General features: G+C 43.1%; 1 protein-coding gene and 1 pseudogene across 1 annotated transcript; one reads left to right on the top strand and one right to left on the bottom strand.

Annotated features, from left to right (window-relative positions):
• The first annotated feature begins 3,486 nt into the window (after positions 1 to 3,486).
• On the top strand, positions 3,487 to 10,115 carry LOC139542690 (protein-S-isoprenylcysteine O-methyltransferase-like). The gene is made up of 5 exons (XM_071348442.1): positions 3,487 to 3,915; positions 4,355 to 4,443; positions 4,874 to 5,043; positions 5,286 to 5,503; positions 5,848 to 10,115. Exons 1-5 carry the CDS (start codon positions 3,700 to 3,702, stop codon positions 6,031 to 6,033), a joined length of 879 nt encoding a protein of 292 aa, XP_071204543.1. The 5' UTR covers positions 3,487 to 3,699; the 3' UTR covers positions 6,034 to 10,115.
• LOC139541853 (RING finger protein 207-like) lies at positions 9,618 to 16,256 on the bottom strand (annotated as a pseudogene).
• Between the last annotated feature and the right edge of the window lie 404 nt (positions 16,257 to 16,660).

Here is a 16,660-nt window from a genome sequence, read left to right as displayed (position 1 = left end):
GCCTACCCAGATGTCCTAGCCGTGTCTGAATCCTTGCTTAGGAAGACCACCAAAAACTCTGAAATCTCCATCCCTAACTACAACATTTTCAGACAAGATAGAACGATCAAAGGGGGTGGTGTTGCAATCTACTGCAGAGATAGCCTGCAGAGTTCTGTCCTACTATCCAGGTCTGTACCCAAACAATTTGAACTTCTACTTTTAAAAATCCACCTCTCTAAAAACAAGTCTCTCACCGTTGCCGCCTGCTATAGGCCGCCTGCTATAGACCAACCTCTGCCCCCAGCTGTGCTCTGGACACCATATGTAAACTGATTGCCCCTCATCTATCTTCAGAGCTCGTGCTGCTAGGTGACCTAAACTGGGACATGCTTACCACCCCAGCCATCCTACAATCTAAGCTTGATACCCTCAATCTCACACAAATTATCAATGAACCTACCAGTAAACACGGGCACCCTCATAGATATCATCCTAAACAACTTGCCCTCTAAATACACCTCTGCTGTTTTCAACCAAGAACTCAGCGATCACTGCCTCATTGCCTGCATCCGTAATGGGTCAGCGGTCAAACGACCTCCACTCATCACTGTCAAACGCTCTCTGAAACACTTCAGCGAGCAGGCCTTTCTAATCGACCTGGCCCGGGTATCCTGGAAGGATATTGACCTCATCCCGTCAGTAGAGGATGCCTGGTTATTTTTTTTAAATGCCTTCCTCACCATCTTAAATAAGCATGCCCCATCCAAAAAATGTAGAACCAGGAACAGATATAGCCCTTGGTTCTCTCCAGACCTGACTGCCCTTAACCAACACAAAAACATCCTATGGCGTTCTGCATTAGCATCGAACAGCCCCCGTGATATGCAACTTTTCAGGGAACTTAGAAACCAATATACACAGGCAGTTAGAAAAGCCAAGGATAGCTTTTTCAAGCAGAAATTTGCTTCCTGCAACACGAACTCAAAAAAGTTCTGGGACACTGTAAAGTCCATGGAACACCTAAGAACACCTCCTCCCAGCTGCCCACTGCACTGACGATGGGAAACACTGTCACCCCCGATAAATCCACTATAATTGAGAATTTCAATAAGCATTTTTCTACGGCTGGCCATGCTTTCCACCTGGCTACCCCTACCCCGGTCAACAGCACTGCACCCCCCACAGCAACTCGCCCAAGCCTTCCCCATTTCTCTTTCTCCCAAATCCAGTCAGCGGATGTTCTGAAAGAGCTGCAAAATCTGGACCCCTACAAATCAGCCGGGCTAGACAATCTGGACCCTTTCTTTCTAAAACTATCTGCCGAAATTGTTGCAACCCCTATTACTAGCCTGTTCAACCTCTCTTTCGTGTCGTCTGAGATTCCTAAAGATTGGAAAGCAGCTGCGGTCATCCCCCTCTTCAAAGGGGGGGGACACTCTTGATCCAAACTGCTACAGACCAAATCTATCTTACCCTGCCTTTCTAAGGTCTTCGAAAGCCAAGTCAACAAACAGATTACCGACCATTTCGAATCGCACCGCACCTTCTCCGCTATGCAATCTGGTTTCAGAGCTGGTCATGGGTGCACCTCAACCACACTCAACGTCAACGATATCTTAACCGCCATCGATAAGAAAGAATACTGTGCAGCCGTATTCATTGACCTGGCCAAGGCTTTCAACTCTGTCAATCACCACATCCTCATCGGCAGACTCGATAGCCTTGGTTTCACAAATGATTGCCTCGCCTGGTTCACCAACTACTTCTCTGATAGAGTTCAGTGTGTCAAATCGGAGGGCCTGTTGTCCGGGCCTCTGGCAGTCTCTGTGGGGGTGCCACAGGGTTCAATTCTTGGGCTGACTCTCTTCTCTGTATACATCAATGATGTCGCTCTTGCTGCTGGTGAGTCTCTGATCCACCTCTACGCAGACGACACCATTCTGTATACTTCTGGCCCTTCTTTGGACACTGTGTTAACAACCCTCCAGACGAGCTTCAATGCCATACAACTTTCCTTCCGTGGCCTCCAACTGCTCTTAAATACAATTAAAACTAAATGCATGCTATTCAACCGATCGCTGCCTGCACCTGCCCGCCCGTCCAGCATCACTACTCTGGACGGTTCTGACTTAGGTATTTGTAGTTGTCCACATATTCTAAGTGTCTGGTTAGACTGTAAACTCTCCTTCCAGACTCACATCAAACATCTCCAATCCAAAGTTAAATCTAGAATTGGCTTCCTATTTCGCAACCAACATCCTTCACTCATGCTGCCAAACATACCCTCGTAAAACTGACCATCCTACCGATCCTCGACTTCGGCGATGTCATTTACAAAATAGCCTCCAATACCCTACTCAATATATTGGATGCAGTCTATCACAGTGCCATCCATTTTGTCACCAAAGCCCCATATACTACCCACCACTGCGACCTGTACGCTCTCGTTGGTTGGCCCTCGCTTCATACTCGTCGCCAAACCCACTGGCTCCAGGTCATCTACAAGACCCTGCTAGGTAAAATCCCCCCTTATCTCAGCTCGCTGGTCACCATAGCAGCACCCACCTGTAGCACGCGCTCCAGCAGGTATATCTCTCTGGTCACCCCCAAAGCCACTTCCTCCTTTGGCCGCCTCTCCTTCCAGTTCTCTGCTGCCAATGACTGGAATGAACTACAAAAATCTCTGAAACTGGAAACACTTATCTCCCTCACTAGCTTTAAGCACCAGCTGTCAGAGCAGCTCACAGATTACTGCACCTGTACATATCCCATCTATAATTTAGCCCAAACAACTACGTCTTCCTCTACTGTATTTATTTATTTATTTTGCTCCTTTGCATCTCATTATTTCTATTTTTCTTTGCACATTCTTCCACTGCAAATCTACCATTCCAGTGTTTTACTTGCTATATTGTATTTACTTCGCCACCATGGCCTTTTTTTGGCCTTTACCTCCCTTATCTCACCTCATTTGCTCACATTGTATATAGACTTATTTTTCTACTGTATTATTGACTATGTTTGTTTTACTCCATGTGTAACTCTGTGTTGTTGTATGTGTCAAACTGCTTTGCTTTATCTTGGCCAGGTCGCAATTGTAAATGAGAACTTGTTCTCAACTTGCCTACCTGTTTAAATAAAGGTGAAATAAATAAAAAATAAATGATGTGCCTCTGGGTTTAGAAACTCTGTGGCGCTATTGATTCTTCACATATGAACGAATGGTGTCACGTGATCAAGGACTTTGTCCTTTCATATGCAGTCATTGCTCTGGTCTATGTGCTCTGCTAAACGGTTGCAAAAGTGATGTCTGGTCAAACATTTCTTGCTGTCCTTCAAGAAGTAAACTTTGATTATATGGCTTTAAAGCGCCATCTACAGCCAATAAATAGTAAAAGGTCCTCTTTACGTCACGTATATAGGCGTTCCAGGTAGGTAGTCTTTATTAGAGTCGCGCTGCGAAGTTGATCACATTTCACAACGCCTGGAGAAGTGTTTAACGTGTCAGGAACAACATAAATAGAATAAAGCAATCTTCTCAGGTGTGCTCAGAAGATTGCTGCCATATTGATGTGATTCCTGCTGAGTGTGTGTGATGATGAAGTGATTATATGTATCTGCACAGCGTGACCACCTGGAACGCAGCCACGATTAGTGAGTAAATTTTGTAATTGTGGAAGTCTCGCGAGAGCCCATAGGGAGTAACGGTACTTCATCATGGCAGGCAAGTTGGTTTTAGAGGGGAAAATAAGTATTATAAGCTTGCTTTTAGGACTGGGTGTTGTTATAATTCCCCTTATTAGAACATTCGCTGGACATCTTGACTGGGTATTCGACTATCTCACTGGAGTGAGGGGGAAAATAGCTATTGCTGTGTACATCGCTGTTATCAATGGCTTCTTGCTTATCATATACAAGGGACCTCTATATAAGGTAAGCAAGCTAACTAACGTCTGAAAGAAGATGGATAGCTATAACGTTAACTAAGCTCCTTAGATAGCTAGCCATCTTGATTTCTATTTTATTTGCCCATTAGCCAAAACGGCAGCCATATGGCTAGGCGTTTAGCTATCTAAAGTATTGGTATATTTTCATTGCCCCTCTTCTTCCTGACAATATGTTGTGCTAGCTAGCTAATCCTATTATCTGAATTGGATTGAGACAGCTGTCAGCTTGATTGGCTAAAGATAGAGCCCTAAACTGTAAATTAGATAACACTATTGAAGTTAGACAGATATGCTATCCCTAAGAGCATGTTATTGTGTTAACTATTGATTTGGAGCCAACTTTCTACTTGTATAGTTAGATAACTAGATAATTTTAACAAATTGAAGGTAGAAATGTTTCCTATGCATACTCTTCTTTCTCCCAGGTTGCTGTGCGAGCCTGCTTCCTTGGCTTTACTTTTGGGTGTGGCTTGATCATAAGCTTTTCCCAAACCACATGGACACACTTTGGCTGGTAAGCATCCAACAACTTCTTGCAAAAAGTTTCTTAAACAGAACGAAACGGGAAAGTACTTACCTGTGTTTGTCCAATAAAAACTCTAGTTTTGCTCTGTTTGGTTCTTAAACGGTTTCCGTAATGAATAAACCTTTGTACATGCTCTCTCACACACGCTCTCTGGGTTTGTTCAATATTACAGGTGACTGCCGACTGACAGATCTACAAAGAACCTTGTATCATAAATAACAACTTATTATTATTTGTAGATCAGTCAGTCAATTTACCCATGATACATTAGGGTTTTGATCCTCTCGGACGCTGCCTCTTTTTCTCTCTCTCATGTACATATATACACACACACAGTACACACAGTACACACACAATACTACCGTTGTTAGTTCGGTACCTGTTATGCATAGTTCTCAGTCAATGCATATTTTTGCAGGTACATGTGCTCCTTGTCTTTCTTCCACTACTCCGAGTACCTGGTGACAGCCATCATTAACCCCCGCAGCCTGTCTCTGGACTCATTCCTTCTCAACCACAGTGTGGAGTACACCGTGGCTGCTGTGTCCTCATGGGTGGAGTTCACCATAGAGAAGCTCACTGTCCCAGGTCTGTCCTCCATACCACACTTGGGCTCAATGGCCGTGTTCCAGCCCGACAACATTGCTTGCGTTGCATTGCATCAACCAATGATTGTGTGGCACGTCATCAATTGCAGTCGGGCAGGCTTCTGCGTTTCAGTCAGCCTGGAACGCAGCAAATAACTTTTCAATGTCTCAGTTGAAATGGGCATGACATGTTGTCACAGTAGGAGTTAAGTGTCTTAATAGGCTGTACATTTTATGTCTCAGAGCTGAAGCAGCTGAGCTGGCTCAGCCTGGTGGGCCTGGTGATGGTGCTGTGTGGGGACTTCCTGCGTAAGTCTGCCATGCTGACGGCCGGCTCCAACTTCAACCACATCGTCCAGAACGAGAAGGCTCAGAGCCACGTGCTGGTCACGGATGGGGTCTACGCCTTCTTCAGACACCCCTCCTACGTGGGATGGTTCTACTGGAGCATTGGCACACAGGTACCAGCCTATTCTGTCAATAGCTAAGGAAACTCTTGAATGGCAAGGCACGGTTTGCAAAATTCTGGAGATGTTCCCAAAATGTCCAGATTTTTCAGAAATCTCGGTAGAAATATTCCTGGAAATAGAAAATCCGGAATCCTCCAACTGTGATTTCTGGAAATTCTTGCAGTCTTGGGAAAGTTACCAGACTATTGCAACCCTTGTCACAGCAATATTAGCATGCAGGCTAATACACAAGCTAAACTCTGTTCCCTTTTAAGAATCCAGACATGTTTGTTTCTTAAACATGTTCCAGTCAAGCCCACTACGCTGATTTCACTTTTCTATGTCCAATGTTCCAGGTGATGCTGTGCAACCCTGTCTGCATCGCGGGCTATACCATGGCAAGCTGGCGCTTCTTCCGTGAACGGATCGAGGAGGAGGAGCTTTCTCTCATCCATTTCTTTGCAGAGGACTACCTGGAGTACAAAAAGAAGGTGGGCACCGGCCTGCCGTTTATTTCAGGCATCCGCATCAACAGCTCCTAGGTGTGAGAGATGGAGTCCTGGATGTATGAAAATGGCAGGCAGACAGACAGGCACTGTGAGGGGCAGCCCTGGTCAGCGTACTGTGGATTAGCCCCTGTGGTTGCCCGCCCTGGGGTGCTTAGAGCTCACAGAGACTGACACCTATGAGTGTTGTGAAGGGCTCCCATCCCCATACCACCCCCAAGGCCTGGGTAGACTCACTCAAAAAGAAACCACACCCCCCCCATATATTCAACCACCTCTGTTCTCTCTTGTTTGGTTAAATTGACTACTATAGACATGAGTTTGTATTTTTCTTTAATCTCCAATGTTCTGAAGAAGGCTCCCTTTTCTGTTTTTTTCCTTAGAGAGGAGTTGAGTATCTTAAGGCCAGACACTACACCCTAATAGGGTATTTCCCCCCCCCCCCCCCACACTTAATCATATTACAATCAACTTTTACCAGTTGAATGTGGACACAATATAATATTTTTGTCTTTTTCTGAAACATTGTATAAAAATATGCAAATTAGGTTATACCATTAAATATTTGCATATAACACAAACCAATTTTTCTGGACACTGGATGAAGTAAAAATCAACCTAAATATTTTGGTTTTATTTTGTTAAGACACTCTAGGACCGAACTTTCACATATCTGATTGTGTCATAAACATATCAACAATTCCCTATGTATAAGTCTGGAGAATACATCTAAAGATAACCACAGAAAATAAGTTGGCGTTTGGGAAGAGTGTGATTTTTCAGGAAATGGCAGTAAGACGAGGACTGAATTAAGACTACCAAACACCCATTTACACCCAATCACCATATCTTCAAAGTAACATTCTCTAAGAAATTGACTTTTAAGCGATGTGTGATTTCAATGTAGTGAGCGTTCAAATTATGGATGTATGTCCATTTAAAAGTGGTTACAGTTCATGACATTTTGATGACGTTAGTATGATAAACTAACAAGAATATTTTTTATAAACCTTTGGATATTTTTTACTTTTTGAAAATCCAAAAATTCATTGAGAAATACCCCCCCCCCCCCCCCCCCCCAAACTCTAAATTGCTAGGTTTGTGCAACACTTTAGCCTGTGGTGCCTGGCCTTAAGTGGCTGCTGAATTGATTTTAGCTTTGGTTACTGAGTCAGAAGTGCTGTAATGAGCCTGGTTGAGTTTCTGCTATTCCTTGTTTGTCTGTCATATCACAGAGTCATCATTATTAGGCCTCAGCGTTGACATCAGAATGGTTTTACACAATATTAGGGATGCACACAGGGTTCTAAAGTGTGACCCAATTTGGTTGAATATGCAACAAAATATTTTGCTGTGCGAACTGCAGTTTTAATTTGGGAGTACCAGTACGGGGGAAAAAATTCAATTTTTATAACAATCTGTTGTCATGATAAGGCTTCGCTGTACCGCTGTTTCCTGGGTGCAGATTTGTTAGCGTCATGCTTGCACCTTTACTACAGCAAAAATGGCTTGGTTCTAATACAAACAGTTTAAAAAATCTGACCCATATCAGAGATACTTTTGAGATGGGGAAACTCCATTGGAATCGTATTGTCGCTGGGTCATTCTGGGACAAGGACATTTCTAAGATTTCAGGTTGTGCACTTAATGTTTTAAAGTTTGGAGCACCAGTTTTACCCATACATTTTTTATGTAGAGCCCTGGATGCTACATTTATCAGCCCTCATACATGCATTACATGACCAAAAGTATGTGGACACCTGCTTGTCGAACATCTCATTCAAAATCATGAGCATTAATATGGAGTTGGTCTCCCCTTTGCTGCTATAACAGCCTCCACTCTTCTGGGGAAGGCTTTCCACTAGATGCTGGAACATTGCTGTGGGGATTTGCTTCCATTCAGCCACAAGCATTAGTGAGGTTGGGCTATTAAGCCTGGATTGCAGTCGGCGTTCCAATTCATCCCAAACGTGTTCGATGGGGTTGAGGTCAGGGCTCTGCAGGCCAGTCAAGTTCTTGCATACTGATCACCACAAACCACTTCTATATGGACCTCGCTTTGTGCATGGGGGTGTTGTCATTCTGAAACAGGAAAGGGCCTTCCCCAAACTGTTGCCACAAAGTACAGAATCGTCTAGGATGTCATTGTACTGTATGCTGTAGCGTTAAGATTTCCCTTCAGGGGAAAGGGGACTTGCCCGAACCATTATTCCTCCTCCACCAAACTTTACAGTTTCCTGGCATTCGCCAAACCCAGATTTGGATGTCGGACTGCCAGATGGTGAAGCATGGTTCATCACTCCAGAGAATGCATTTCCACTGCTCCAATGGCGGCGAGCTTTACACCACTCCAGCCGTCACTTGGCATTGCGCATGGTGGTCTTAGGCTTGTCTGCGGCTACTCAGCCATTGAAACCCATTTCATGAAGCTCCCGACGAACAGTTATTGTGCTGACGTTGCTTCCAGAGGCAGTTTGGTACTCGGTAGTGAGTGTTGCAACCCGAGAAACAGGCCATTTTTTAAAAATGTATTTAAAAAAATGTTCAGTACTCAGCGGTCCTGTTCTGTGAGCTTGTGTGGCCTACCACGTCGCGGTTGAGCCATTGTTGCTCCTAGACATTTCCACTTCACAATAACCGCACTTATTTTTGACCGGGGTACCTCTAGCGGGGCAGACATTTTATGAACTGACTTGTTGTAAAGGTGGCATCCTATGATGGTGCCACATTGAAAGTCACTGAGCTCTTCAGTAAGGCCATTCTACTGCCAATGTTTGTCTATGGAGATTGCATGGCGGTGTGCTCGATTTAAAAAAAACTGTCAGCAATGGGTGTGGCTGAATACACTAATTTGAAGAGGTGTCCACATACGTTTGTGTGTGTGTGTATATATATATATATATGTGTGTGTGTTCTGTCCCAGTAAGAAACATTTATTTCTGAGTGACTTTGTTATACATTTACAAAAATGCCCGAAAGTTACGGAAATGGGGTCCCTTGCAAAATGGTTAATTCGCTCTTTCATAAATTATAAGAAAAAGGCCTTTTGATGAATGTCAAAGTTATTAAAATAATGTATGCTATGAAGAAAAAAATACTGGTTTTAGTTATCAGCCCGGACTTTCTATATTGATTTATCCTTACACAAAATAATGATTTATTTTAAATTCACATCCCATGTCCACTCAGGATCAAAAGGCTGTACAATCACTAATATTTTGCTAATTTGACAACCTGGGCAAGTTGCAGCCTGGTTCTCTGATTCTTCCAATTGGTACAGCGTATCAAGTCAGAAATGTCTACTTTGTAAATTATGAAAACATATTGAACACTGACAATCCATTCACTGTTCTATTCCAGTCTGCTGTAAGTCTGAACATTGTTCCTGGGTATATAGACTATGAATCAGGGGTGTTGTTTCTTCCATAAGGTTTTAACTATAGGGGCACCCACATGGTACAGTCATCTTTAAAATGCACTCAAAGACTGTCTCTCTTTCAACCACCACTTGATCATCACCACCTGTAATTTATTTGTATTGAAACCAACCAATAGATGCATTCCTATGGCTAAGGGGTTCAGAGGAAAGGTCGTCTCCTTTGCGATAAGCTCAACCCAGCATTGCTTCCTCCTGAACTACCGCTTGTCTCAGGTGAAAGGTTGCCTCTGCCCTCTGTATGCCCAGACTGTATGGAGAGTGTGTGATTGAAAGAGAATTCCTGAAATTAGAAGAGTCGAGCTCTCTAACTGTATGTTGCACAAGACAAGTGTGTGTGTTAGAGTTTCTGAAATGAGGACAGTCAAGAGCACTGTGTATTAGATGAATAAAGATGAGAAGATTATCTATAGATTCAATAATATAAGAGCACATTGTTGGCTGCAGACATACAACTGTTTACTGCTCCAAGCATGATCCAGCTGAGCTGAACATGGAAAAAGCCAGTTGTTGCACTACAGTATAACAATACTACAGTTTATTACAGGTAATGTAAATGTATCATGCAGAGAGAATACTTATCTCTCTCTTGGCTGATTACTTTTATTCGCTTGACTGAAATGTTCTGAATTGATTGAACAACAGTGTCCTGTGAAATAAAATAAAATTTATCCTAAGAAAATTGTCTTCCTTTCATTGTTTTATTTCATGGGTTTGCTACTGTAGTTCTAATATGGGTAATGTTAGAAACATGTAAATGTTATATTCAATATAATTTACATAAGTTATGGGTGAGCACATTGAAGTCTCATGACCCCATCCAGTTGCTTAGGGAGACATCTTCCAAATCTCTGTGTTCTTCTGCTTCCCTGGCCAGTAGATTCTTGTTCTTGAGGGCAGCATCGTCAGAGGTTGCTGAGAGTGTGGTTATCATCTGGTACAGGTCAGGTCATTTCTGTTGAGCATGAAGGTTGAGGTTTAACAAAGAAGTTAGTTCTCACTCAAATCAATGATCAATTCTTCAAGTTATTAAGTAATCTAGCTAGCTTACATCTGTGTTAAAATGGTTTGTTTAGTATCTGTGGCCATAGTGAGGTCTTCAGCATGTCCTCTGTACGGTAATCTTTCAGCTCCTTAGGCTCTTTCAGTCTGTGGGAACATTGAATAGAGAATACTTCATGGAACACCTTGTCTTACACGGTCACCATGATAGAAACAAACATTTCAAATTGTACATTTGCCAGAGTAACTTGTTAGTCAAAATAATGTTGTAGTTTGTGATATGTACAGTAGTTACAGTGGCTTGGTTCCAGTACCTGGGTTCAAGGCGTTCCTTCACCTTGGCGATGGATCGGATGTAGGGGACGATTTGCCTGGCGATGGTGGTCAGGTATCTGTTCTCTTCTTTAGCTGCGTCAGATCATGAAGCTGGGCAGAAAACAGAATGGACACATGCAGTATATAAAACACCAACTTCATATCTATCTCACATCTAACAGAATAAGAAAACCCCTTTTACCTTCATAGATGTTCTGTTCATTTGCAACCCTCTGAAAGATATCCTCCCAGACTTAGGGGAAGGATAACAAGATGGAGATGAGCCTTAAAAGGAGAGCTGGGTTACATTTATAAACAGTGTTGTCAATACTTTTTCAGAATCCTCATTGCTTTGGTGATTCCCACCTCCTCAAACAGCCCTCATGAGTTCCACTGCAGAGTACTTGTGGGAGATATGGCTGTACGGAGGTATCTAGGATGTCTTCCACGGTGTCTGTCTTGATGAGGGAGATCCCTGTGGGTCTCCTGCACCTGGTCCTTCAGCTGCTGAATGGATGTCTGCAGCGTCTAAGGAAAACACAGGAAGGTTTTTTTTTGGGGGGGGGGGGCTACAGGACCGTAGAGGAGTCAGGGTAGTGCCTTCATAGAAATCAATAAACCAGGCACCTCTGAACGTCAGATCTTTTCATGACACATTTCAAATACACATACAAAAACACTGATTGGCTGTGAAAGCCCTCAGTAATGTTGTAACAATGGGTATCAGAGTTGTACAGTAACTTTAAAATGTTGTAGAAGCTCACTCACCCTGTAGCTGTTCTCATAGTTGCGACAGTGCTCAGTAAATGGGGTCTCCCCAACCTTTACCAGGAGGACCTTGGTGATGATATAGCGGTGGGCTTCGGCACCACGGATGAACCCAGGGACATGTCACTGATGGGAGGGGAGTGGCAGGGACAGGGATGACTGCAGGCTGAGGAGACAGAAGGACATTTACACAATAAATAAATATCTTGACATAACATTTTACACAACAGGTAGGGGTGTCCTCATATTACGCTGGCTATTTCAGAACATGATGAGCATATTTGGAATGTATAAGCATACTGTCTTGAATGTTGAGGTTTCACTCATTGGGAACATCAATAACATGCTGATTACATTTTCCCCTTGAGCGTGTAGGTCTGCACAATTTCCATATGGTAGGGGTGAAATATGACTCACAGTCCGCTGGCATTGCCCAAACTCAATCCCGACACTCCCAGCAATGGACACAGAGCGTCTTTGGCCCAGCAGTAACAGAGACTCAAGGCAATAAGCAAACTCGGACCGATACTCTGTGTTGATCTAAACCAGAAACATAGAAGAAGACACATGGGGTGTATATTTGGGATGTGACATGAGCAAACATCAGTTGAGGAGGCAAGATGACCGGAGGGAGGGACTTAATACTGCTATTCTGAGCTAGTCTCAGTCTGTGTGGCAGTTAGTCAATCTTCTTTAGTCGCTGGATAACAGATATCAAAGTCAAATAAATTTGCTTAAAGACTGTATTCATAGTTGCTAGTATTCCATTTAATGTTTTGGTTTGTGCCCTTCTGGATTCATAGAACCAGATTGGGCATTATTCATCATACTACACTCTACTTACATAGCAAGGTGGAAGAGAACATTGGCTTGAGTTGATTATATTACACCTGCTCAAGATGGAACATCAATTAGGACTACAAATACAGTTGGGCACGGTGAATAAGACATTGTAAAAATAGGCAACATGTATCACTACTCCAGGATAAACAGGCATACCATAGACAGGACATTACCTGGAGAGTGGGTAAGAGTGCAGCCAGATGAGACAGCTGTTCTCATTTGCTACTGGGTTGAAAGTGGTGCCAGGCAAGCCTGATGTAGCTAGTCCTGACACATTATTATTCATTTGGCTTTAATCTATATTGGTCTGCTGCCATGGACACCTTAATCCCCCAGTAGGATCTATATATACATGTGGAACAGGATACATATTAGGCAGGCATATTAGGCATATTAGGCACAAGCCATTAGGTGTTCAATATCTCTTGGTATTGAACACTCTAATGAATTCTCAAAGCAGGAAGTCTTGTGCACCCGAATGTAACACTATTTCCTATATAGTGCGCTACTTCTGGTTTAAAGTAGTTCACTATAAAGGGAATGGTGGCCAATATGCATCCCAAATGTGGTGGCATTTGGGATGCATATTGTCTGTCTGTGGTAAGACTTACTTCTTCGAGAGTTAATTGAGTTTACAGCCATTGAGGCTGAATCTGTGTGCGCTCGGTTCGGAAGGCCCATTCAAACAATAACAGGTTAACAGTTTCTCTGAGCATAGGCTATACATTAGAGCTACATGATAAACATGATTTTCAAGCAAGGTAGCATGAAGAAAAATGTATTCTCACCTTTGCGCTGCTCTTTGTTTTTGTCGTCTAGAATGTCATTTGTTTTCGTTCTGACAGTTTTTCATTCAAAAGAGGACAATATTATCTGGGTCATTTAATTGCATTGCAAATCTCTCAAAATTAAATTAACTGGACTCTAATGAATACTTTCCCAACCAAAACTAATTTACATACATTTCTTTTCAGTTTGTAAATGAAAAGCACTACTTGAGCATTACAACTGTATCCAGTATAAGTCAATAAAATGTTGCTCTCATGTAATGTTGTGCAAGGTATTGAACCTTCAGCTACTTTACGAGATAGGACATGAAGAGTGACACCTTGTGGTAGAATTTAATACAATTTGCGGAAATGTATAAAAAAAACTACGACAACATTGATTAATTGAGGAAATCGAGGGAAATTGCACAACAGTCTTCCACATTTAACACAACCCCTCTGAATCAGAGAGGTGCGGAGGGCTGCCTTAAACCACGTCCATGTCATCAGCTCCCGGGGAGCAGTTGTTGTTGCGGGTTAAATGCCTTGCTCAAAGGCAGAATGGCAGATGTTTTCCACCTTGCTGGCTTGGGGATTCAAACCAGAGACCTTTCGGTTACTGGCTCTTAACCGCTAAGTTAACTGCCACCCCCTGAGTTGAGTTTAATGTTTTCAAAATGGCCGATGACTATGTCAGCTCACCTGCACTTTGTTGAAAATAGTGCTGATTGCGCACTCCTCCTCATCAACATTCTCTCGGACCTCCTCGATCATGGCCTTCAGCAGGATGATGGCCTCTGGCCAACGTCCGGAGCTCCTTCACCGCCTAGGAGTCAGGGGTCACACCATGAGAAGGCACTAGACAACACCGCACACACACACACACACACACACACACACACACACACACACACACACACACACACACACACACACACACACACACACACACACACACACACACACACACACACACACACACACACACACACACACACACACACACACACACACACACACACACACACACACACACACACACACACACACTCTCTCCCCACCCAACAAACTAAACTCCACCAAGTTCCTCCACATGTATTGTTGTCTATAGGTATATACAGTGCATTTGGAAAGTATTCAGATCCCTTGACTTTTTCCACATTTTGTTACATTACAGACTTATTCTAAAATAGGTTAAATAAATAAATGTCCTCATCAATCTACACACAATACCCCATAATGACAAAATGAAAACAGGTTTTTAGACATGTTAGCAAATGTATAACAGATAAAAAAGAGAAATGCCTTATTTACATAGGTATTCAGACCCTTTGTTATGAGACTCGAAAATGAGCTCAGGTGCATCCTGTTTCCATTGATCATCCTTGAGATATTTTTACAACTTGAATGGAGTCCACCTGTGGTAAATTCAATTGATTGGACATAATTTGGAAAGGCACACACCTGTCTATATAAGGTCCCACAGTTGACAGTGCAAGTCAGAACAGAAACCAAGCCATGAGGTTGAAGGAATTGTCAGTAGAGCTCCGAGCCAGGATTGTGTTGAGGCACAGATCTGGGGAATGGTACCAACAAATATCTGCAGCATTGGTCCCCAAGAACACAGTGGCCTCCATCATTCTTCAATGGAAGAAGTGTGGAACCACCATGACTCTTCCTAGAGCTGGCCGCCTGGCAACATTGAGCAATCAGGGGAGAAGGATCTTGGTCACTGAGGTGGTGATGGTGACTCTGACAAAGCTACACAGTTCCTCTGTGGAGATGGAAGAACCTTCCAGAAGGACAACCATCTCTGCAGCACTCCACCAATCTGGCCTTTATGGTAGAGTTGCCAGACGGAAGCCACTCCTCAGTAAAAGGCACATGATAGCCTGCTTGGAGTTTGCCAAACGGCATCTTAAGAACTCAGACCATGAGATCAAAATTCCCTGGTCTGATGAAACCAAGATTAAACTCTTTGGCCTGAATTCCAAGTGTCACATCTGGAGGAAACCTGGCACCATCCCTATGGTGAAGCGTGGTGGCAGCATCATGCTGTGGGGATGTTTTTCAGCGGCAGGGACTGGGAGACTAGTCAGGATCGAGGCAAAGATGAACGGAGCAAAGTACAGAGAGAGATCCTTGATGAAAACCTATTCCAGAACGCTCAGGACCTCAGACTGGGGCGAAGGTTCACCTTCCACCAGGACAATGACCCTAAGCACACAGCCAAGACAACGCAGTAGTGGCTTCGGGACAAGTCTCAATGTCCTTGAGTGGCCCAGCCAGAGCCCGGACTTGAACCCGATCTAACGGCTCTGGAGAGACCTGAAAATAGCTGTGCAGCGACGCTACCCATCCAACCTGACAGAGCTTGAGAGGTTCTGCAGAGAAGAATTGGAGAAACTCCCCAAATACAGGTGTGCCAAGCTTGTAGCGTTATACCCAAAAGACTCGAGGCTGTAATCGCTGCCAGAGGTGCTTCAACAAAGTACTGAGTAAAGGGTCTGAATACTTATGTAAATGTGATATTTCTGTTTTTTAAATTTGTATTATTTGCAAACATTTCCAAAAAACTGTTTTTGCTTTGTCATTATGTGTAGATTGATGAGGAGGGAAGAAACGATTTAATCAATTTTAGAATAAGGCTGTAACGTAACAAAATATGGAAAAAGTCAAGGTGTCTGAATACTTTCCGAATGAACTGTATAGTGTATATGTGATCGTATACAAATGTAAGCAAGGTTCGATATTATTATGTTTCAGTCAAATATTGTATTTTTTGGCGCTTCTTGCGGTCAATTTGCAGTCTACAAATTATTTGTTATTATGTTTCGGCTCACCTGCCCAAGATAAAATTGGCCCACGGCTGAATCTAGTTGATGATGCCTGCCCTACAGCAAGATGGAACAAGTAGGTAATAGAGTTATAATTAGGAGAATGCACTCACTATGATGGCTTGGTCCAGCCTTTCACAGCTTTGCATATATGCTGTCTCAATATTGCTTAATAGTTGACTATTTAATTATTTAAGTGATAAAATATTAGGGATAGGAGCTGACTGTAACTCACACTTGCATGTCTCTGAAACAGTTGATGGACAGCATGGACTTCTCTGTGGAGAACATGATGTACAGCTAGCTCATCGTGGAGGGCTGTGGGTAGACAGACAAACAGTCACGATCAGACATACATACAGACATTACAATGGAATCTCAGAGAAGAGAGAATTTGAGTTTGAGAGCCTTGGATTTCACCAACATTTTCACCAACATTTTCTGTGCACCTGCTAGTTTATCCATAAAATATATCTAGCTGTTTTTAAAGGGGTACGTAACACTTTAAGATTGAAGAAGATTGTAGTTTTAACACACCACATGTTTTGTGGGCCCCATCGTGCGATTGGCAAGGGAGACAATGTCGTGGCGGGAGATTATCTTGTTCTTGTGGGTTGTTTCCCTGCAAGCTCCACACAGCGGCTGGCTACAAGAGTGTGCAAAGCTGTCATCAAGGCAAAGGTTGGCTACTTTGA

This window comes from Salvelinus alpinus, chromosome 17, assembly GCF_045679555.1.
Source record: "Salvelinus alpinus chromosome 17, SLU_Salpinus.1, whole genome shotgun sequence".
In the NCBI taxonomy this organism is placed as follows: domain Eukaryota; kingdom Metazoa; phylum Chordata; class Actinopteri; order Salmoniformes; family Salmonidae; genus Salvelinus; species Salvelinus alpinus.
This window is presented reverse-complemented; position numbering and strand designations above follow the sequence as displayed.

Bases quoted from the DNA above. Each gene is read 5' to 3' on its own strand.
- LOC139542690 (XM_071348442.1), top strand. From the start codon at position 3,700: ATGGCAGGCAAGTTGGTTTTAGAGGGGAAAATAAGTATTATAAGCTTG. The intron at 3,916-4,354 runs GTAAGCAAGCTA...TCTTTCTCCCAG, and splicing joins ACAAGGGACCTCTATATAAG to GTTGCTGTGCGAGCCTGCTT. The intron at 5,504-5,847 runs GTACCAGCCTAT...CCAATGTTCCAG, and splicing joins ACTGGAGCATTGGCACACAG to GTGATGCTGTGCAACCCTGT.